The sequence below is a fragment of the Mesoplodon bidens genome (genome assembly GCF_964165515.1).
Source record: "Mesoplodon bidens genome assembly, chromosome: 6".
NCBI classification, from domain to species: Eukaryota; Metazoa; Chordata; class Mammalia; order Artiodactyla; family Ziphiidae; genus Mesoplodon; species Mesoplodon bidens.
This window is the reverse complement of record NC_138162.1, coordinates 72,145,840-72,169,740: the sequence shown is the minus strand read 5'-3', so window position 1 is coordinate 72,169,740 and position 23,901 is coordinate 72,145,840. Positions and strand designations below refer to the sequence as shown.

The following is a 23,901-nucleotide window of genomic DNA, read 5'->3' as shown; positions in this document are numbered from 1 at the left end:
CAGCAAAACATTTATAGCACTCCTGAAAGACACGAAAGTAGAACTGATCCAACAAATGCAAAGACATTTCCAGGTTCATGGATAGGGTGATTCAACATTGTATGTCAGGTCTCCTTAATTTATAAATTTATTAAGATACTCCCCTAAATACCAATTAGCAATATGTTTTATATTAGATGATACTAAAGTTCTAAATACTAAAATTATGGAAAAATAAGCATGCAAAAATGGCAAGGAAGATACTAAAAAACAAAAACTACAAAGGATCTTAACTCTCCCAATCATTAAATTATAAAGCTTCTATAATTAAAAGTGTGGTAACTGGTGCAGAAGCAGACCTGCACATATACCGTCAAAAAATAATTTTTTTAAAAAATGATTTCTTGACATTTGTAATCACAAAACACAGGGCAGTAGGTGTGCAACCTGCCTGCCAGGAACCTGAATTTTATTGGAATTCTCCAAATGGTGCATTAAGGATAGAGAAAGGTTTGAATTTTTCTGTGCTTCCTTTTTATAGGCTGGAATTTAAATAAAATAAATTATTGGCATGAACAAGAAAACCGATTAGTGCAAAGTAAATTTATTTCTATTTAAAATTTTAAAGCCTAGAAAACGGAAGTATTCACCTTTAGAAGTGTCAGCTAAGGCACTTCCTTCCCATAAGTGTTTCATCCCACTGGTTAACTACCAAATATTATTATTTCACTACTACCATCTTGTGTCCTCCAGCTTCCCTCGCTTACAAGATTTTCAAGTCCCTGCTGTGTTAAACTGAATGAAAATACAAAAACCAAACAAGCTACTTGTAGAAGAGAAATTTCAGTAAAAAGTGGGCAAAGCTGAGGTATATACAGTCAAATAATTTTGTGTATGGTGTTAGGTAGTGTTCTAATTTCATTCTTTTGCATGTAGCTGTCCAGTTTTCCTGGCACCACTTACTGAAGAGGCTTTTTCTCCATTGTATGCTCTTGCCTCCTTTGGCATAAATTAGGTGCCCATATGTGCATGGCTTTATCTCTGGGCTTTCTATCCTGTACCATTCATCTATATTTCTGTTTTTGTGCCAGTACCATACTTATACAGTCAAATAATTTTTGACAAGAGCACCAAAGCAATTCAGTGAGCAAAGTCTTTTCAACAGATGGTGCTAGAACAACTGGATATCCATAAAGGAAAAAGGACCTTGACCTCTACCTCACACCATAAACAGTAATTAACTCAAGGTACATCCCAGGCCTAAACATAAAAGCTTAAAGCTATAAAGTTTCTAAAAGAAAAAGTCTAAACATGATCTCTGGGTAGGCAAGCTTTTTTTGGAAGACACATAAAGCATTAATCCTGAAAGAAAAACCTGATAAAATGGACTTCATAAAAATTTAAAACTTCTTCACATCAGAAGACATCATTAAGAAAATGAATGGGCAAGAAATCACTAGTTATCTGATAAAGGATTTTATCTAGGATGTATGAACTCCTATAAGACAACAAGCTCAGTTTTTAAAAGGGAGAGAGACATGAGGAAACACAGCAGATGAATGGCCAGTAAGCACTTACAAAAGTGTTCCACATCTTAATTATCAGAGGAATGCAAGAGGTACTACTACTAAATACCCACAAGAAATGATAAAATGAAAAAAAAAACAGTAAATTCTGGTGAGAATGTGGAGTAACCGGAACTCCCGTATACTACTGGTGGGAGTGAAAAACGGAAAAAAACAATTTTAAAAAGTTAAACATAAGTCTGTCCTATGAACCAAACAATTCCACTCCTAGATATTTATCCAAGAGAAGTGGAAAACATATTCCCAAAAAGCTTTGTACAAGAGTGTTCATAATAGCTTTATTCATATTAGCCCCAAACTGGAAACTGCCCAGGTGTCCATCAACAACAGAATGATAAGCTGTGGTATAGTCACACACTGAGTAGCTCAGCAATGAATAGGAACGAAATACTGATACTCAAAAACAACACAGCTCAATCTCAAACACATTATGCTTAATGACCAGACACAGAATATTACATACTGGACGATTCCATGTATAAGAAGTTCAAGAATGACCAGGCAAATCAAATCTGTCAATGTAGGAATCAGAAAGTTGCTTCTCCAGGGCAGGGAGACTTTAGTGTAAGGGAACTTTCTGGGTTGATGGAAATGTTTTGTGTTTTGATAGTGGTTACATGGGTATATGTATGCTTTTATCAAAACTAATGGAACTGTATAAGATCTGGACATGTCAATGTATGTAAATTAGGCCTTAAAAATATACATATATATATATATGTATGTAGATTATATATATGAATGAATAAAAATAAGCAAGGGGGAAAGTTACATATGAAGATACTTCTCACTCAAAATCCTGGGCAACTTTCTATCAACCATTTTTTTTTTCCAATTTGTTTTTGGCTGCATCAGGTCTTCGTTGTTGAGCACAGGCTCTCTCTAGTTGTGGTGAGCAGGGACTATTCTTTGCAGTGCATGGGCTTCTCATTGTGGTGGCTTCTCTTGTTGCAGAGCACGGGCTCTAAGTGCACGGGCTTCAGTAGTTGTGGCACGTGGCTCAGTACTTGTGGCTCACAGGCTTAGTTGCTCCGCGGCACGTGGGCTCTTCCTGGACCAGGGCTCAAACCCATGTCCCCTGCACTGGCAGGTGGATTCTTAACCACTGCACCACAAGGGAAGTACCTCAACCTTTTTTTTAAAACTCAGTTATTAAAGTACAGAGTGAACAGTAGCAGGAACTCTTAAAAATGAACTTCCTGTATTAGGGTTCTCTAGAGAAACAGAATAGGATGTGTAGAGAAACAGAAAGAGAATTATTTTACAGAACTGGCTCATGTTATTGTAGAGGCTGGCAAATCCAAAATCTGCAGTAGGGGCTGGCAGGCTGGAGACTCAGGGAAGAGCCGAATTTGAATTCCTAGGCTGTGCTGGCAAGACCCCCCCTCCTTGGAGGAGGAGAGTCTTTTTTTTTTTTTAAGGCCTTCAACTGATTGGATGAAGCCCATCACATTATGGAGAACAATCTGCTTTACTCAGAATTTACTGACCTAAATTAAATGTCAGTCCCATCCACAAAATACCTTCACTGGAAACATCTAATATGGTGTTTGTTCACATATCTGGGTACCATCTTAAAAAGAAAAAAGCTGGGGCTTCCCTGGTGGCGCAGTGGTTGAGAGTCCGCCTGCTGATGCAGGGGACGCGGGTTCGTGCCCCGGTCCGGGAAGACCCCACGTGCCACCGAGTGGCTGGGCCTGTGAGCCATGGCTGCTGAGCCTGCGCGTCCGGAGCCTGTGCTCCGCAACGGGAGAGACCACAACAGTGAGAGGCCTGCGTACCGCAGGAAAGAAAAAAAAAAACAGGTGAGGCAAAAACTGACAGAATGGAAAGAAAAAAAGACAAATTCACCATTATAGTTGGAGACCTCAACAACCCTTTACAGTAACTGACAAATCCAGCAGGCAGAAAATCAGTAAGGATATATAATTGAACTAAAACACCACCATCAAAAACATTCATAGAACTTCATCCAACACCAGAATACACATTCTTTTCAAGCTCACATGGAACATTCACCAAGAGAGACCATATCCTGCACCATAAAACACCACAACAAATTTAGAATAGAAATCATATAAAGTATGCTCTCATACCACAATGAAATTATAGAAATAAATATTGAAAACCAGCTGGAAAATCCAAAATATTTGAAGATTAAAGAACATACTTCTAAATAACAAATGAGTCAAAGTAGCCTCAAGAGAAATTTTTAAATAAATTGAACTAAAATTGTAAATTTGTGGGATGCAGCCAAAATAGAGCTTAGGGGGAAAAATGTAGTATTGAATGCATACATTAAAAAAGATGATCTAAAGTCAATAATCTAAGCTTCCACTTTAATAAGCTAGAAAAAGAAGAGTACTTAAATCCAAACTAAGCAGAAAGAAAGAAATACTTAAAAATAGAGTAGAAATTAATGAAATTGAAATAGGAAGTCGAGAGAAAATCAATAGAACCAAAAACTGGTTCTTTGAAAAGATCAATAAAATTGATAAACCTCTAGCCAAGCTAAGAAAAAAGAAGACACAGATTACTAATCTCAGAAATGAAAGAGGTGACATCACTACAGATCCCATGCACAGTAAAAGGATAATAAAAGAATATTATGAACACTGTAGGCCCCGAAATTTGATAACCCAGATGAAACAGACCAATTCCTTCAAAGACACAACCTGCCAATACACACAAAAGAAGAAACAGACAATCTGAAATAGTCCTTTATTAAACAAAATTGAATCAATAATCAATGACCTTCGAAAACAGAAAGAACCAGGCCCAGATGGATTCGCCAGTGCATTCTACCAAACATTTAAGGAAGAAATTATACAAACTCTCTACAATCTCCTCCACAAGACAGAAGCAGAAGGAACACTTTCTAACTAATTCTGTGAGGCCAGCATTACTCTAACACCAAAACCACACAAAGACAATACAGGAAAACTTAAAGATTAGTACTCCTTCATGAACACAGACGTAAAAATCCTCAACGTAATATTAGAAAATCAAACCCAACAACATATAAGAAGAATTATACACTATGACCAAGTAGAATTTATTCCAGGTATGTGAGATTGGTTCAACATTTGAAAATCAAGTAATGTAATGCATGACATCAACATGCTAAAGAAGAAAAACCACATGATCATATGAAAAGACAGAAAAGTATTTGACATAATCCAACATTCATTCAGAATAAAACTCTTAGCAAACTAAAAATAGATGGGAACTTCCTCAACCTGATCTGAAGAACATCTACAGAAAACCTACAGCTAACATTATACTCAGTTGGTAAGAAAGCTTTCCCATTAAGATCAGGAACAAGGCAAGGATGACCCCTCTTACCACTCATTTTTAAAATCATACTGGAAGTCCTAGCTAATGCCGTGAGATAAGAAAAGCAAATAAAAAGTATAAAGATTGGGAAGGAAGAAATAAAACTGTCTTTGTTTGCAAATGACATGATCATCTATGTAGAAAATCCAGAAGAATCAACCAAAAATATCCAGGAACTAATAAACAATTATAGCAAGTTTGCAGGATACAAGATTAACGTACAAAAGTTAATTGCTTTCCTATATACCAGCAATGAACAATACTCTTTACATTAGCACCTCAAAAATGACATACTTAAGTATAAATCTCACAAAATATGTACAAGATCTATATGAGCAAAACTGTGAAACTACAAAAAAAATCAAATAAGATACAAATAAATGGAGAGGCATTCCATATCATGGATAGGAAGAGACAGTAATGATGTCATTTTCCCAAACGTGATCGATCCACAGGTTCAATGCAATTCCAATCAAAATCCCAAAAAGTTATTTTATGGGTATTGACAAACTGATACATGGAAAGACAAAAGACAAGCAATAATCAGTATACTGAAGAGAAAGTCGGAAGACTGATATACCCAACTTCAAGAAATACTATAAAGCTAAAGAGATCAAGACAGTGCAGTAATGGGAAACGAACAGAGAAATAGATGAGTAGAACAAAATATAGAGCCCAGAAATAGCCCCACACAAATATAGTCAACTGATCTTTGACAAAGAAAGAAAGGCAACTCAGTGGAGACAGGATAGTCTTCAACAAATGGTACTGGAACAACTGGAAATCCACATGCAAAAAACATGAATCTAGACACAGAACTTATACCTTTCACAAAAATTAATTCAAAATATATCACACACCTAAGTGTAAAAGGCAGAATTTTAAAACTTCTAGAAGGTAACATCAGAGAAAATCTAGACACCCTGGGTTTGGCAATGATTTTTAGACACAACACCAAAAGCGTGTTCCATAAAACAAAAGTGATTAAGTTGGACTTCAATAAATTAAAACACTTATTTATGCTGTATGAAAAACACTGTTAAGATATGAAAATACAAGGCAAACTGGGAGAAAATATTTGCAAAACACATGATAAAGGACTTATACCCATATATACAAAAAACTCTTAAATCTCAACAAGAAAACAAAATTAATAAACAGACAAAAAGATCCAAATAGACACCTTTCCAAAGAAGTTATACAGATGGCAAATAAGTATGAAAAGCTGCTCAACATCCTATGTCATTAGGGAATTGCAAATTAAAAAAGTCATAAGATACCACTACGTATCTATAAGAATGGCTAAAATCCGAGATTGGTTCAAGATGGCGGAGTAGAAGGACATGTTCTCACTCCCTCTTGTGAGAGCACCGGGGTCACGGCTAACTGCTGAACAGTCATCAACAGGAGGACACTGGAACTCACCAAAAAGGACACCCCACATCCAAAGACAAAGGAGAAGCCACAATGAGATGGTAGGAGGGGCACAATCACAATAAAATCAAATCCCATAACTGCTGGGTGGGTGACTCACAAACTGGAGAACACTTATACCACAGAAGTCCACCCACTGGAGTGAAGGTTCTGAGTCCCACGTCAGGCTTCCCAACCTGGGGGTCCGACAACAGGAGGAGCAATTCCTAGAGAATCAGACTTTGAAGGCTAGCGAGATTTGACTGCAGGACCTCGACAGGACTGGGGGAAACAGAGACTCCACTCTTGGAGGGCACACACAAAGTAGTGTGTGCATTGGGACCCGGGGGAAGGAGCAGTGACCCCCACGGGAGACTGAACCAGACCTACCTGCTAGTGTTGGAGGGTCTTCTGCAGAGGTGGGGAGTGACTGTGTCTCACCGTGAGCACAAGGACACTGGCAGCAGAAGTTCTGGGAAGTACTCCTTGATGTGAGCCCTCCGAGAGTCCGCCATTAGCCCCACCAAAGAGCCCAGGTAGCCTCCAGTGTTGGGTCGCCTCAGGCCAAACAACCAACAGGGAGGGAACCCAGCCCCGCCCATCAGCAGACAAGCGGATTAGTTTTACTGAGCTCTGCCCACCAGAGCAACAGCCAGCTCTACCCACCACCAGTCCCTCCCATCAGGAAACTTGCACAAGCCTCTTAGATAGCCTCATCCACCAGACAGCAAACAGCAGAAGCAAGAAGAACTACAATCCTGCAGCCTGTGGGACAAAAACCACATTCACAGAAAGACAAGATGAAAAGGCTGAGGGCTACGTACCAGATGAAGGAACAAGATAAAACCCCAGAAAAACAACTAAAAGTGGAGATAGGCAACCTTTCAGAAAAAGAATTCAGAATAATGATAGTGAAGATGATCCAGGACCTCGGAAAAAGAATGGAGGCAAAGGTTGAGAAGATGCAAGAAATGTTTAACAAAGATCTAGAATAACTAAAGAACAAACAAACAGAGATGAACAATACAGTAACTGAAATGAGAACTACACTAGAAGGAATCAATAGCAGAATAACTGAGGCAGAAGAACGGATAAGTGACCTGGAAGACAGAAAGGTGGAATTCACTGCTGTGGAACAGAATAAAGAATGAAAAGAAATGAAGACAGCCTAAGAGACCTCTGGGACAACATTAAACGCAACAACATTCGCATTATAGGGGTCCCAGAAGGAGAAGAGAGAGAAAAAGGACCCGAGAAAATATCTGAAGAGATTATAGTCAAAAACTTCCCTAACACGGGAAAGGAAATAGCCACCCAAGTCCGGGAAGTGCAGAGAGTCCCATACAGGATAAACCCAAGGAGAAACACCCCGAGACACATAATAATCAAATTGGCAAAAATTAAAGACAAAGAAAAATTATTGAAAGCAGCAAGGGAAAAACAACAAATAACAAGAAGGGAACTCCCATAACGTTAACACCTGATTTCTCAGCAGAAACTCTACAAGTCAGAAGGGAGTGGCATGACATATTTAAAGTGATGAAAGGAGAGAACCTACAACCAAGATTACTCTACCCAGCAAGGATCTCATTCAGATTTGATGGAGAAATCAAAAGCTTTACAGACAACCAAAAGCTAAGAGGATTCAGCACCACCAAGCCAGCTCTACAACAAATGCTAAAGGAACTTCTCTAAGTGGGAAACACAAGGGAAGAAAAGGACCTACAAAAACAAACCCAAAACAATTAAGAAAATGGTAATAGGAACATACATATCGATAATTACCTTAAACATGAATGGATTAAATGCTCCAACCAAAAGACACAGGCTTGCTGAATGGATACAAAAACAAGACCCATATATATGCTGTCTACAAGAGACCCACTTCAGACCTAGGGACATATACAGACTGAAAGTGAGGGGATGGAAAAAGATATTCCATGCAAATGGAAATCAAAAGAAAGCTGGAGGAGCAATACTCATATCAGATAAAATAGACTTTAAAATAATGTTACAAGAGGCAAGGAAGGACACTACAAAATGATCAAGGGATCAATCCAAGAAGAAGATAAAACAATTATAAATATGTATGCACCCAACATAGGAGCACCTCAATACATAAGGCAACTGCTAACAGCTCTAAAACAGCAAATCGACAGTAACACAGTAATAGTGGGGGACTTTAACACCTCACTTACACCAATGGACATACCATCCAAACAGAAAATAAGGAAGCACAAGCTTTAAATGACACAATAGACCAGAAAGATTTAATTGATATTTATAGGACATTCCATCCAAAAGCAGCAGATCACACTTTCTTCTCCAGTGCGCACAGAACATTCTCCAGGATAAATCACATCTTGGGTGATAAATCAAGCCTAAGTAAATTTAAGAAAATTGAAATCATTTCAAGCATCTTTTCTGACAACAACGCTATGAGATTAGAAATCAATTACAGGGAAAAACACGTAAAAACCACAAACACATGGAGGCTAAACAATACGTTACTAAATAGCCAAGAGATCACTGAAGAAATCAAAGAGGAAATCGAAAAATACCTAGAGTCAAGTAACAATGAAAACACAATGATCCAAAACCTACGGGATGCAGCAAAGGAAGTTCTAAGAGGGAAGTTTATAGCAATACAAGCCTACCTCAAAAAACAAGAAAAACCTCAAATAAACAATGTAACCTTACACCTAAAGGAACTCGAGAGAGAAGAACAAACAAAACCCAAAGTTAGCAGAAGGAAAGAAATCATAAAGATCAGAGCAGAAATAAATGAAATAGAAACAAAGAAAACAGTAGCAAAGATCAATAGAACTAAAAGCTGGTTTTTTGAGAAGATAAACAAAATTGATAAACCATTAGCCAGACTCATTAAGAAAAAGAGGGAGAGGACTCAAATCAATAAAATTAGAAATGAAAAAGGAGAAGTTACATCAGACACTGCAGAAATACAAAGGATCATGAGAGATTACTACAAGCAACTCTATGCCAATAAAATGGACAACCTGGAAGAAACGGACAAATTCTTGGAAAGGTATAACCTTCCAAGACTGAACCAGGAAGAAATGGAAAATATGAACAGACCAGTCACAAGTAATGAGATTGAAACTGTGATTAAAAATTTTCCAACAAACAAAAGTCCAGGACCAGATGGCTTCACAGGTGAATTCTATCAAAAATTTAGAGAAGAGCTAACACCCATCCTTCTCAAACTCTTCCAAAAAATTGCAGAGAAAGGAACACTCCCAAACTCATTCTATGTGACCACCATCACCCTGATGCCAAAATCAGACAAAGATACTACAAAAAAAGATAATTACAGACCACTATCACTGATGAATATAAATGCAAAAATCCTCAACAAAATACTAGCAAACAGAATCAACAACACATTTAAAGGATCATACACCATGATCAAGTGGGATTTATCCCAGGGATGCAAGGGTTCTTCAGTATATGCAAATCAGTCAATGTGATACACTGTATTAACAAATTGAAGAAGAACTATATGATCATCTCAACAGATGCAGAAAAAGCTTTTGACAAAATTCAACACCCATTTATGATAAAAACTCTACAGAAAGTGGGCAAAGATGGAACCTACCTAATATAATAAAGGCCATATATGACAAACCCACAACAAACATAATTCTCAATGGTGAAAAACTGAAAGCATTTCCTCTAAGATCAGTAAGAAGACAAGGATATTCACTCTCACCACTATTATTCAACATAGTTTTGGAAGTCCTAGCCACGACAATCAGAAAAGAAAAAGAAATAAAAGGAATGCAGATTAGAAAAGAAGAAGTAAAACTGTCATTGTTTGCAGATGACATGATACATACATAGAGAATCCTAAAGATGCCACCAGAAAACTACTAGAGCTAATCAATGAATTTGGTAATCAATGAATTTGGTAAAATTGCAGGATACAAAATTAATGCACAGAAATCTCTTGCATTCCTATGTACTAATGATGAAAAATCTGAAAGAGAAATTAAGGAAACATTCCCATTTACCATTGCAACAAAAAGAATATAATACCTAGGAATAAACCTACGTAGGGAGGCAAAAGACCTGTATGCAGAAAACTATAAGACACTGATGAAAGAAATTAAAGATACCAACAGATGGAGAGATATACCATGTTCTTGGGTTGGAAGAATCAATATTTTGAAAATGACTCTACTACCCAAAGTAATCTTCAGATTCAATGCAATCCCTATCAAATTACCAATGACATTTTTTACAGAACTAGAACAAATAATCTTAAAATTTCTATGGAGACAGAAAAGACCCCAAAAAACCAAAGCAGTCTTGAGGGAATAAAACGGAGCTGGAGGAATCAGACTCCCTGACTTCAGATTATACTACACAGCTACAGTAATCAAGACAATATGGTACTGGCACAAAAACAGAAATACAGATCAATGGAACAGGATAGAAAGCCCAGAGATAAACCCACGCACCTATGGTCAACTACTCTATGACAAAGGAGGCAAGAATACACAGTGGAGAAAAGACAGTCTCTTCAACAAGTGGTGCTGGGAAAACTGCACAGCTACATGTAAAAGAATTAAATTAGAACACTTCCTAACACCATACACAAAAATAAACCCAAAATGGATTAGAGACCTAAATGTGAGACCGGACACTATAAAACTCTTAGAGGAAAACGTAGGAAGAACACTCTTTGACATAAATCACAGCAAGATCTTTTTTGATCCACCTCCTACAGTAATGGAAATAAAAACAAAAATAAACAAATGGGACCTAATGAAACTTAAAAGCTTTTGCAAAGCAAAAGAAACTACAAACGAGGAAAAGACAACCCACAGAATAGGAGAAAATATTTGCAAACGAATCAACGTACAAAGGATTAATCTCCAACATATATAAACAGCTCATGCAGCTCAATATTAAAAAAAAAAAACCCAATCCAAAAATGGGCAAAAGACCTAAATAGACATTTCTCCAAAGAAGACATACAGATGTCCAAGAAGCACATGAAAAGCTGCTCAACATCACTAATTATTAGAGACATGCAAATCAAAACTACAATGAGGTGTCACCTCACACCAGTTAGAATGGGCATCATCAGAAAAATCTACAAACAACAAATGCTGGAGAGGGTGTGGAGAAAAGGAACCCTCTTTCACTGTTGGTGGTGGGTATGTAAACTGATACAGCCACTATGGAGAACAGTATGGAGGTTCCTTAAAAAACTAAAAATAGAATTACCATATGACCCAGCAATCCCACTACTGGGCATATATCCAAAGAAAATCATAATTGAAAAAGACACATGCACCCTAATGTTCACTGCAGCACTATTTACAATAGCCAGGTCATGGAAGCAACCTAAACGCCCATGGACAGACGAATGGATAAAGAAGATGCGGAACATATATATGATGGAATATTACTCAGCCATAGAAAGGAACGAAATTGGGTCATTTGTAGAGACGTGGATGGATCTAGAGACTGTCATACAGAGTGAAGTTAAGAAAGAGAAAAACAAATATTGTATATTAACCCATATATGTGGAACCTAGAAAAATGGTACAGATGAACCGGTTTGCAGGGCAGAAATTGAGACACAGATGTAGAGAATAAATAATGTATGGACACCAAGGGGGGAAAGCCACGAGGGGGTGGGGGTGGTGGTGTGATGAATTGGGAGATTGGGATTGACATGTATACACTGATGTGTATAAAATGGATGACCACAGAACTTGCTGTATAGAAAAATAAATAAAATTTAAAAATTAAAAATAAAAAGAAGAAGAATGGCTAAAATCCAAAAGACTAACAGCACCAAATGCTGGTGAGAATGAAGAGCAACAGGAACTCACATTCATTGCTGGTGGGAATTCATACTGCCTTTGGAAGACACTTCGGCAGTTTCTTACAAAGGTAAATATAAGCTTACTATATACAGTCCAGCAGTTGCACTCCTAGATATTTATCCAAATGAGTTGAAAACTTATTTTACACAAAAATCTGCACACAAATGTGTATAGAAGCTTTATTCATAACTGCCAAAAAGTGGAAGCAACCAAGATGTTCCTCAGTAGATCAGAAGATAAACTGTGGTACAATCACAGCAATAAAAAGAAATGAGCTATCAAGCCACTAAAAGACATAAAGGCACCTTAAGTGAAAATTACTAAACAAAAGAAGCCAATCCGAAAAGGCTACAAAGTGTAATTCCAGCTATATGATATTCTGGAAAAGGCAAAACGATGGAGACAGTAAAAAGATCAGTGGTTGCCAGAGGGAGGGAGGAGAGAGGGGTGAATAAATGGAGACGGGATTTGAGGGCAGTGAATCTACTCTGTATGATACTGTAATGGTAGATACATGACAATATCCATCTGTCAAAACCCATAGAACTAAACAACACAAAGAGTGAACTAAGTCTAATGTAAACTAAGGACTTTAGTTAATAATAATGTATCAATGTAGGCTCATCAATTAAAAGAAATGTACCACACTTAATGCAAAAGGGATAATAAGGGAAGCTGGGGGGTAGAGGGAACAATAGGGAAATGTCTACTTTCTGGTCAATTTTTCTGTAAACTTAAAACTACTCTAAAAAATAAAGTCTATTAAATTTTCTTTTAAAAATCATAACCAGCTTCAATTGCTTTTAAAAACACCAAGTTCTTCCTAAGTTGCTGGTCACTATTATATATTTGAGGAAAAAATATACATGCGTATTAAAATTTTTAAGAAGTGACAGAGAAGAAAAATCTATCATATGACTTACCTGTTGCTTCAAAGGTCAGCTTTACAGAATCCCAGGGTGTCTGTTCTTTGGATACAAGTCTGAAATGAGCAGGTTCTTTTGGAGAAACTTCTGGGGCAGGAAGATACCAGTTTTTCCTATTTGGAAAGGTAACTTCAATATTCAGTTTGCTTTATTAGTTGATTTTGAGCTATAATTCATGGAAGTGCTCAGAATATAATAAACACATAAACTGATGAATATGATAAACAATGTCAGTTTCTCTGAGGCCCAGGTTATTGTGTAATAAAACCTTCCCAAAGTTAAGAACAAGGATCCTAGGTGATCTTGATTCCACTACCCATCCTGTTTCTTCTCATCCATTCCTTCACTGCCAAACCATAAAAACTTCCCAGAAATAAAACAATTTGAAATTGATGCTTAGCTGCTTGCTATCTGTTAGACCAGTTAAGAGGGCTACACTTTCTAACTATTCAGCTTTCTAGAGGAAAGACTTCCTAATTTGAAAAAGCAAAATTTGGGGGAGAATAAAAAACTTCTGAGTGCTTTATCCCACAAAGAAATACAACTTTTGTAGTGTTACTTAAAAAAAAATAGTATAAACAGCACTCAACTTCTGTGTTAACCAGTTTAAATAATAAAGTACTGATACAGCGATAGGACTTGAGAACAAACTAACCCCCAACTAAAAGCAGAAAAGTAATGAACCAACCTGATGAGAAAGTGCACTGGAAGATACCAAGGGAAACCACATAGGGGTGCGTTCTCCTCACAGGGAGCTCGGATGGTATCGTTGATCTCGGGAATGTGAGGTGTTATGTGAGACATTCCGGTATAATCAAACCCGTTGATCCATATTCCAGAGTCTCGTTTAACTATGTTTCCATCCAAGTCATGAAATGTTCTAGTCATATGCTGAAAAGAACAAGACTAATGAGGAAACTACTGTGTGAACTCCTTCACCCACATCCCCACCCCAGATTAACAAAAATGACTAACTGACAATACCAAGAAATGATGAGGCTACTGAGCAACAGGAACCCACCACTGGCACAATCACTTTAGGAGACTGCTTAGATTACCTAATAAAGTTAACATGCGCATAAGCCTTCAAGTCAGCAACTCCACTCCTGAATATGGACCTTACAGAAACTCTTGCAAGGTACAAAAGTGTTGGTTCAGCATTGTCCATATTAGCAAAAACTGGAAACAACCCAAATGTCCATTAACAGTAGAATGGGCAAATAAACTGGGGCATCATCCTATGACAGAAGTCTATTCAGCAATGAAAAATAACGAACTACAGTGACACAAATCAACCTGGAAGACTCTGACATGCTGTTGGGCAATAAGAAGCAAACCACCGAAGAGTATATGGTATGGCTTTACCTGTAAGAAGCTCAAAAACAGGCAAAACTATATGTTGTTGTTTAGCAATTAAAACATATGTGGTAAAATAATGATTAACTCCAACCTTTAAGATAGTACTTTGGGGGGTGGTAAGAGGGAGAGGAGCAAAAGAGTTGGGATCAAGAAGGGAATACTGAGGTTTTCTACGGTACAGGTAATGATCTTTTAAACTCAATAGATACTCACATGATTACTTTATTATTTCTTACAAATATATTTCTATATTTAAATTTCATATAAAATTTTTCTGAAAACCTACTATTTCAGATATAAAAGACATGAAAACTAGAACTCCTAAAAGTCCTGAAAGGACTTAAATACATTCTAAAAGAAATACACACACATTTCCCTTTCGGGGTGTTACATGCTAATTGATGTGCAGAGAAAAATAGGAATCACAGCTCACCACTAGATGACAGACCTGTGCCTAACAGAATTCTATGAAAAGGCACCATGCTCCATCTGGAAAAGCTCTATTAACAACGGAAACCAGCCTGAAGAATATCAAATAGGAAAAGAAAAAGGATTGCAAAGGGCAGGGGTAAACCACAGCCCACAGGCCAAATGGCCCACTGCCATTTTTATAAATAAAGCTTTATTAAAACATGGCCACATTCATCTGCAGGTATCGTCTATGGCTCCTTTCACTCTGTAGAAACAGAGTAGCTGCAACAGAGACCACATGGCTGGCAGAGCCTAAAATATTTATTGTCTGGCCCTTTATAGGAAAAGTTTGTCAACTTCTGGCACTGGGGAAGAAGAGAACCACAAAACAAATCAAAAAAGGAGTTTTTAAAAATAAAAATCTAGGGCTTCCCTGGTGGCGCAGTGGTTGGGAGTCCGCCTGCCGATGCAGGGGACGTGGGTTCGTGCCCCGGTCCGGGAGGATCCCATGTGCCACGGAGCGGCTGGGCCCGTGAGCCGTGGCTGCTGGGCCTGTGCGTCCGGAGCCTGTGCTCCGCAACGGGAGTGGCCACGGCAGTGAGAGGCCCGCGTACCGCAAAAAAAAATAAATAAATAAAATAAATAAATAAATACATAAAAATCTAGCTTTTCCTAATGACTACTGATGTGACTGTAAAATCTGTCACATAAAATGTATCACTGTGTCCTACAGGACTGGAAACAAAAACAAGGAATAGTTGGCTCTTTCTCAAAATCTCCTCTCTCATATATATATATTTTTTTTTTTTTTTTTTTTTTTTGCTGTACGCGGGCCTCTCACTGCTGTGGCCTCTCCCGTTGCGGAGCACAGGCTCCGGACACACAGGCTCCGCGGCCATGGCTCGCGGGCCCAGCCGCTGCGCGGCATGTGGGATCTTCCGGGATAGGGGCACGAACCCGTGTCCCCTGCATCGGCAGGCGGACTCTCAACCACTGCGCCACCAGGGAAGCCCTCCTCTCTCATATTTAACTTCAAATATATTATTACTACTTACTCAAGTCCTTGAATAATTATCTAGGTTATGACTGTTGGCTTTTCTGTTTGGCCACTCCATTCCCTCTAACAGAGAGGAAGACTGGAAATAAGGTGACTTAAATTTTTTTCCTGTTTCACACCAGCTCTAAAAAGTTTGCAGAAAAACCTGAAATCTAAGAAATTTCTAAATCTCATTTTATTAATATCTAAGTTATTATATTTTCACTATCACATTACCTTGAACATTACCTAAGATCAATCCTATCGCATTTTAAAGAATCTGTTTCATTTCGCCAGTTGACAGGAGGTCGTATTTTTACTCAGCCCCCAGACAATTTTACAATCTGTACTTCTGACTGCTCATTATTCCATGATACATATTTGCTCTCGTTTTTCCAAGTAGGTACATTTTTGTAATTTGAACAGTAATAAGAACAACAAGCAGACATTTCCGATTCAGGCTCTTAGGAGAAGTGTTTCTAGCTGATAAGAATGCCTCTTGATGGTCTTTTCCTCACTGCCTTACACAAAATAGTCGAGGTACAACTAACAGGTCAATGGTAGAAAAGTCACTATGTGTTTCGAGCTTCACTGTTGACTAGTAAGCTCAAAACACCATAAGCCTTTCCTCTCCAGGATCTCAAATAGCTCACGCAGAATCCCTCTTACCTGAAGAAACACTCGCTTTGGCTTTGGACTGGCAGGGTTGGAGCTGTATGGGAAAAAAGTTCCACTGCAAACAAGGAGGAATGCGATTGTACATACCAAAGTTAAAGTTAGTATAGTTCTTTTTGTGCTTTTGGCAAGGTAGATGAAGTTAATCTAAAACACAAAAATAGAAAAATTACCATTGGCAGAAAGGTGGCTTTACTGACTTTACTTTGTAACAGGTGTTGTCAGACAGATAATAAAGGACATGTATCAGCATGCGCTACCATACTCCAACTCCCAGTACACAAAGCACTAATTATAAGGGATTTCCATCACAAGCCTAAATAAATGAGAGATGCCCCTATCTGCATGATGGTGCCTTTCTGACAGGCAGCCAGACAGTAAGAGGGAAAAAGGAAACTGAGACAGTGTCTCTGCTCAGCCAAGAGCCTAGAGGATGTACATCCACCATCAGTCAAACCGTGACCTTATTTTAGTTCCGATTCTATCAAACCCTGTAAGTTAACTGCACAGCAGACACTATTTAACTGTACCAAACATCATGACATCAGGCTTTTATTAAAGAACCAGAGGTAAGCTTTTAAGCAAGTAAACAGGCCTATTTCAACAAAACTCAAGTTCTAATAATGCTTTCATAATGTGCCTATGTGCTGGATTCATCTTTTAGATGCACCTTCAAGACTCTGCCTGTGGGCCTGCACATAAGGAAAAACTGCAATAAAAGTAATTCTGCACCTGAGTCTAACACAATATTGTAAATCAACTTATAGTTCACTTGGAAAAAACCAAAAAAAACTATGAAAATTGAAAGCAGGGAAAAAAGGTCATTCTGCCCTTGTCACTGCAGAGTTAACCAAGGCCAACACAATCGAAATAACAAATCTGAACTAGGGCAGGAAAAGCAAGTGGCTCAGTCTCAAGATGGGCATCCAGGAAGTCCTACATATGCTTATATTAATTTTTAAATTGTAATAAAATCACTAAATTAAAAATTGTGGGGGACACATGATTATAGAATATGTCCACAGATCCCTTAGGGGTTCTGAAGGAGCCACTTTGAGAAACAATGACCTAGTCCCTGCTCCCCCTTTTGCCTTCTCCCCCTTATTGCCCACCCTCCAGGGTCAATAAGTAGAAAAGTGAAGAACATAAATGTGAAAATATTTTTACTGAGATGAAAATGAAAAATTAAGCAGATATTCATAACCTACCATACACTCTACTATATGAAACTAAGAGATTTTATATCTACAGTGTAACAATATGCCAACCAGGGTAATCTCCAGCAAAACAGTACTGGTCTTAAGTCGAAGATCTTAATGTTTTTACACTGAAGGACAGAAATAAGACAGAGTACCCAAGGATTTATGGCAGTGAGTCAGCCAAACACAATTTGTTACCCTGTCCGTCCCTCGCTCTCCTGACAGTCACAATATTTAAAATGTGGCTCCTTAGAACAGGGTCAAATATCCTGCCAAGTAACGAGTTTCGCCTCCACTGGGAGACTGGTTAAGATTAGGTATACAGAGTCGTTTGGGTCCAAATAAAACCTCCCTGTCATAATGCTGTGGTTCCTGCCATTCTCAACCCTGTTGCTACCCAAAGTTGTCCTACAACTTCCGGTTAAGCTACAGTTTCCACATCCGTAATTTTATCTTCTTCAGGTCATGAGGCTCTTCTTCTGCCTCTTCCACCCACTTTCTGGAAGAGGTTTGGTAATGGTGATAAATGAGAAGGTGATCAGAGAGTGGGAGAGAAGGAAGAAGAGAATGGCCTCAGTGACAGTGTGTTTGGATCCCACTGTATTAAATTTTACTGTCTTTTGTCTTAAATGTTACATCTGATATCACTCTAGGTTCCGAAATGGGTGTGAAATAAAATGAAGAGAAGCATGAAAAGGGACTGTGAAGTGTCCCGTGTGCACTGGCTCTTTCTCTGTTTCTGAGAATCTCCTCCTGATCCTGCTCCTATCAGCAGTCTCATTTAATCAATACAACCATGATGGCCCCAGCACAGGGTAACCCCAGGAAACCTGTTAACCGATCATTTGACAGCAATTTAATTGCTTCCTAGCAAATATATTTAATAAATCCCCAAGGACTAAAAGACAAGCTCTCTGAAGTGTGCATTGTGGTTCAATTCTCCATTACCCAAGGAGAAAAGTCTCACTCTATTAAAAAGCCACTATCTGTAGCACAGCTACATATAAATAAGAAAATACCGAAGAGAATGATAACCCACAGCATCAAAGGGCAGCAGAGTTATTTCACATTATAATGAACATTAAAGTATTCCAAGAGCCACTCTCCAAAAGTAATTTAGAAGGTAATAAACTTTAATCTACTTGCTTATGGTTTCCAAGATTTCCATGCTTTTGGGGTCATTTTCAATTTCCACAGTGAAGTTTTCAGGGTTCATTTTGTCCCCTTCCCTATGGAACAGAACTGAAATGCCCCACATTCTGATCTTTTATGAGCATCAATAGCTTTCATTCATTGACTATGATTTAAATACACTGCAGGGGGCGGGGGGGGGTCCAGTTCATAACTTGGGTGATTCTAGATTACAACCTAATCTACATGTGATGAAACTACATCTCCTTTAGTCCTCACAACAGCAAACCATCTATTAAGATATACAGAGGAGGGCTTCCCCAGTGGCGCAGTGGTTGGGGGTCCGCCTGCCGATGCAGGGGACGCGGGTTCGTGCCCCGGTCCGGGAAGATCCCACATGCCGCGGAGTGGCTGGGCCCGTGAGCCGTGGCCGCTGAGGCTGCGCGTCCGGAGCCTGTGCTCCGCAGCGGGAGAGGCCACAGCAGTGAGAGGCCCGCGTACCACAAAAAAAAAAAAAAAAAAAAAAAGATATACAGAGGATGTAAGGGCTTAATATTAAAACCAAAAGAAGTAAACCCTGAAGGCAACAAAGAACATTTTAGAATTTTCCATCTATCCCTGCAAATACCAGTAAGGACTAAATCATAAAAGTAAAATGGCTGCAATGCTCAGATTTCTTTCAGAACTAGTACAGCTAATCTCAAACAATAGCGTGCATAAGAATTACTCTACAGGGCTGTATATGCAGTCACACATACAGCTATTTATTTGCTATTTAAGGGACTTCCATGGACAGCGCTGACCATGCACGTGGTACTTTTATCTGCTGTCCCTAGACCCTAGTCCCCACATGAGATGCCCTTTACTATATCAGTGTGAAAAAGCTCACTATTCTCTCTATGAAGGAAAGAGCTATAATAGTCATAGCTACTTTTTCTATTTGGTACCCTAGCCTCAAATCCCAGAGTGTACCTACAGGTATTCAATAAATACTTCTCACTCTTAGGGACTGCAATGAAAAGAGCCACAAAACAGAGCAGCCAGGCCTGAGTCCTGGAAAGTGCTGACACCACGCCAAGGGCAGAACTCTACCTGGAGCTGCATCATGTCTTTTCTTCCCTCGGGAGAGTGCCAGGGAGGAGAAGCAGGGATGGCACAGGTAGGACTCTCCCTGTGAGGGCAGAACACTGATACAGTAAAATGACAAGGCCTGTATGTAACATGTATTCATTACTTGGTAAAGGAAGGCATGTTTGGGTGTCGTAAGTGTATGTCACTCAAGGACACAGACTTGATCAGTGACCTTGGCTGCGCCAGCAGCAAGGCAGGTGAACGACAAGGGAAAACTCCTCATCAGAATTAGTCTTCCTTCACTAGCTCTAACAGCACCAATGAAACTACCACGTATTTATTAACATCTGCCTCTAATTAGTAAATTCAAAACACACTCTAAAAATTCACCACCAAGCAATCTCTACCAATCTCACTTGGTATTCGTTCCACACATTCAAATTCAGGTAGTTTGAAAGCTATTTGAAAAGAAGTAAAATCAGAGGATTTGGGAGGATGAGGAAGCAAAAATAACAACAAACCCCCCCACTTCTACATTTTCTGCCCATACCGAACCCACAATATGCAGAGTCATTCACCATTTATTTTGCTTAAGAGTAGAATCAACACTATTTCACAGGATCTAGCATGGCAAAACTCATCATGTATTTATATATAAAATGAAGAAGGAAATTTAAAAAAAATTTTTTTTCCTTACAAAATAGGATGAGAGGATCATTGTACAACCAGCCAAAATAGAAGCCAGCACAACATCAGGTGGAATTTCGGAACCACTCCTCCCAAGGATAGGGGTAAACATCTCAAATACGGCCCAGATGAGGTACAATGCATAAAGATAAGGAATAAACATCCCCAAAAGGTAAAAGGCAATAAATTTTCCTCCTGCACCTACAGAAAAAGAGAAAGAAAACATATCTCTGAAATTCTCCAGTGAGATAACAGCTTTTTATAGTCCTGGTACACCTTCGCACCTAACAGAAATTAGGTTAGCTCTGACTCTTGCCCTTTTGCTACATGTTATCTTAGTGAGAGAAAATACTTTGACTTAGGGTAGAATACAAATAAGAAAACAAAATATGTAATATATTAGCATGTGCTCATTTACGTGAGAATGATGGGGTAGGTATAAGGTGTAAGATAAAAATCTGTGTGATCTGAAAGTTAAAAAAAAAAAACAGCAACAATTTAGAAAGCCTACCCAAAAAGATCAAATATGGAAATAGTCCCTGGAAGCCTTATCTTATGTATTTTAAGGTATTCCCCATTTGTATCACAACCAAAAATACCCTACCATGCCGCTTAAAGTCCTTGTGCACGCAAAGCTTTGTGAGCAACGGGAATGCCACCCAGATAGCGCTAATAAATGCCGAGCAGAGCCCTTGGTAAGTGAGAGCAGTAAGGAACCCACAGTGCACAAACAGAGAGACGTCAAAAAATACTTCTCCCAGATACTGGTCACTGGCATTCTGAAAGAAAGAAAATATACAAGTCGTCTCATTCGTGGGCCATTCATAAAGATCTTCTATTGTAGTGTAGCTTCCACTGCTCCAAAAAGCTGTATTTTGTTTGGAGCAGGGTCTATCCTTTAAACTTTAAAGTAAACACTGACAAAGCTACCTCCTATAATAAAGTAATAAATTCAAATTACTGCACAGGAAAGGGGAATTTAACAAGATGGGGTAAAAACATCATTACTTGTATATAATCTGTGCTCTCCCTCCACCGGGCTGAAAGACCTTTGGAAATGTTCTAAAATAGAAGAAAGGACTCTTCTAAAAACATTCACCTCTGTAAGCTCTTTTATTCATGCAACTTACAAGGAATGTCAAGCAAACTGGAGAAATGACCTATGTGAAGGCAGCTGCAGCGCCACCAACAGCACAGCTTGAGAACTGCAGAACCTTTAGAGCACACAGCCATGGGGTTTTTTTGCTTGATTCCTGAGTCTTTTCTATCTCCAACTGGTCTTGTAGCACAACTTTGCCCCCATCCTGGATTCCTGGTGGTTTCACGTTATAAAATTTGATCTACATTTTTTGAGCTCTGAAGTCTGAGGATTCCTGTGCAGCACCTTGAGTTCTTCAGAAGAAAGTTGCCATATGAACTTAATACATTTTAACATCTGCACCAGCGATTCTATTAATGTAAACATGAAAGTTATAATTTTAGTGCAGAAATACCAAAATGGAAATAGGTATATTTAAGCTTTTCTCTCTCCTCTGCCTTCTCATTTCTGTATAGTCCAGGGCATGTTTCTTATAAGGGTCCCTAATTCAAGAGCTCAAAAGAGTTTGTCACATGTTTTCAAAACAAGTTAAAGTTCACTTGACAAACCTCCTTTGGACAATGAAAGATAGGCTATCATCATTAAATAATTAGATGTTCAACACTGTTAATCAAGAGTCATGGTCTTTAAAAAGAATAAAATAATTCTTAGGATTCAATTTGAAGCCAAATTCCACCCAGATATTTAAAAACAAAGATCTCAACAATGAAGACTGTAATAACTGACACTGTTTCCACATTGTTCCCACGTTGTACCCAAGTCCGAACACCCCTCCGACCTGGCTCCCCTCTCCCGGCCTCTATCATCCCTCTGCCCCTTCCAATCCATTCCATACACTGTTATCAGTGTGTTCCTACTAAATCACAAATTCTCGCACTCAATATCCTGCTTAGAAATTTTAAATTGTGGCCCCACTGATTTTTAGGGTCATGCTCCAACTTCACCCTGGCCTACTTTCCCAGTTATTATCCTCTCAACCTCATCTTCACCACACTGAACTTTTTATTGACTGTGAGCCAAATGCATCTTGTACATTCCCACCTTTGCCCATCAACCTGTTCTCTATCTGGCACACTTCTACTCAGGCTTCAAAAACCCAGTTCAAATGTCACCACCTCCTTCATGAAGCCTTCCTGACTTCCACAAACAAATTTCATCTCTCCTGGCCCTATATTCCTACAGCACTGTGAATATATCACTCTACTTCACTTCGTCCCAATGTACTGAAACCAGTGGCTTCCCCATCATTTCATCCCCAAATGAAACTGTGAGCTCCTCAAAGAAAAAGACTATGTCCTGAATCTCTGTGCCAGGCCTTAGCATGGAAGCCCACTGGATACTCAAAGACCATTTGTGAAATGAAAATAAAACACACTATTCTTTACATTGTGCCTTCAGCCCGAAGTTTTGTAATCAGACAACTGAAATCAGTCAAAGTAAATAGAACTTTACTAAGCATTTCTGTCTTACCCTCTACTGTACCCCAATGCCGTATCAACGACAGTCAGCCACGCTCTGACTGGTTACATACCATTGCACTAAGAATAAGCATGTGAAATTGAGCCCCATGGTATAACTCTTTTGGAGACAGAAGCCACTAAGATACAAGCATTGGCTCAACCATAAATAGATGGCTAATCTCAAAGAACCTTTCTTCAATAGGGCCTAAAACACAGAAGGGCTCCTCAGATCATATCCCAACGTGAACTGAAGCTGAGACCAAGGTTCAGGTACCAAAGGCATCCTTGTGAAAGGATGCTGTATTATAGTCTTCCATGTCTCCATTCTAATCCCCAGCAGTACAACCCGAAAAAACAGGTGCACACTGGCCGTCTTGAAAATGACGGAACTAAGAAAGATTTTCCCTTTAACTCTCTTAGAAAATCAGAAACCACAGCTTGCTCTCTCACTGTAATTTATTTTTAGTCCTATTATCTCATAACCCTAATATCTCATTTTGTTTTTACCAAACAAAATACAATGGTATACAGTTGAAACCATAACAATATGGCTATATTCTCTAAGTCAGCATAAATCATTTTGGAACCCTATCTACCTCCCCTTATTCTCCTTAGCAGTATGTCAGTATAACCCCCAGACCACAAAGGCATGCTGACAGAATCTGCATCAAC

General features: G+C 38.7%; 1 protein-coding gene across 2 annotated transcripts in view; it reads right to left on the bottom strand.

Moving 5' to 3' along the window:
- The window catches only part of ERMP1 (endoplasmic reticulum metallopeptidase 1), a 52,031-nt gene that overhangs the window by 5,262 nt on the left and 22,868 nt on the right, over window positions 1-23,901 (bottom strand). For both annotated transcript variants that reach the window (XM_081236808.1, XM_081236809.1), the window contains 5 exons: window positions 21,275-21,449; window positions 20,681-20,871; window positions 16,577-16,729; window positions 13,790-13,992; window positions 13,099-13,214 (listed from right to left, as the gene is read on the bottom strand). In XM_081236808.1, coding sequence (XP_081092934.1) covers window positions 13,099-13,214; window positions 13,790-13,992; window positions 16,577-16,729; window positions 20,681-20,871; window positions 21,275-21,449 — 838 coding nt within the window. The remainder of the gene's footprint in view (window positions 1-13,098; window positions 13,215-13,789; window positions 13,993-16,576; window positions 16,730-20,680; window positions 20,872-21,274; window positions 21,450-23,901) is intronic.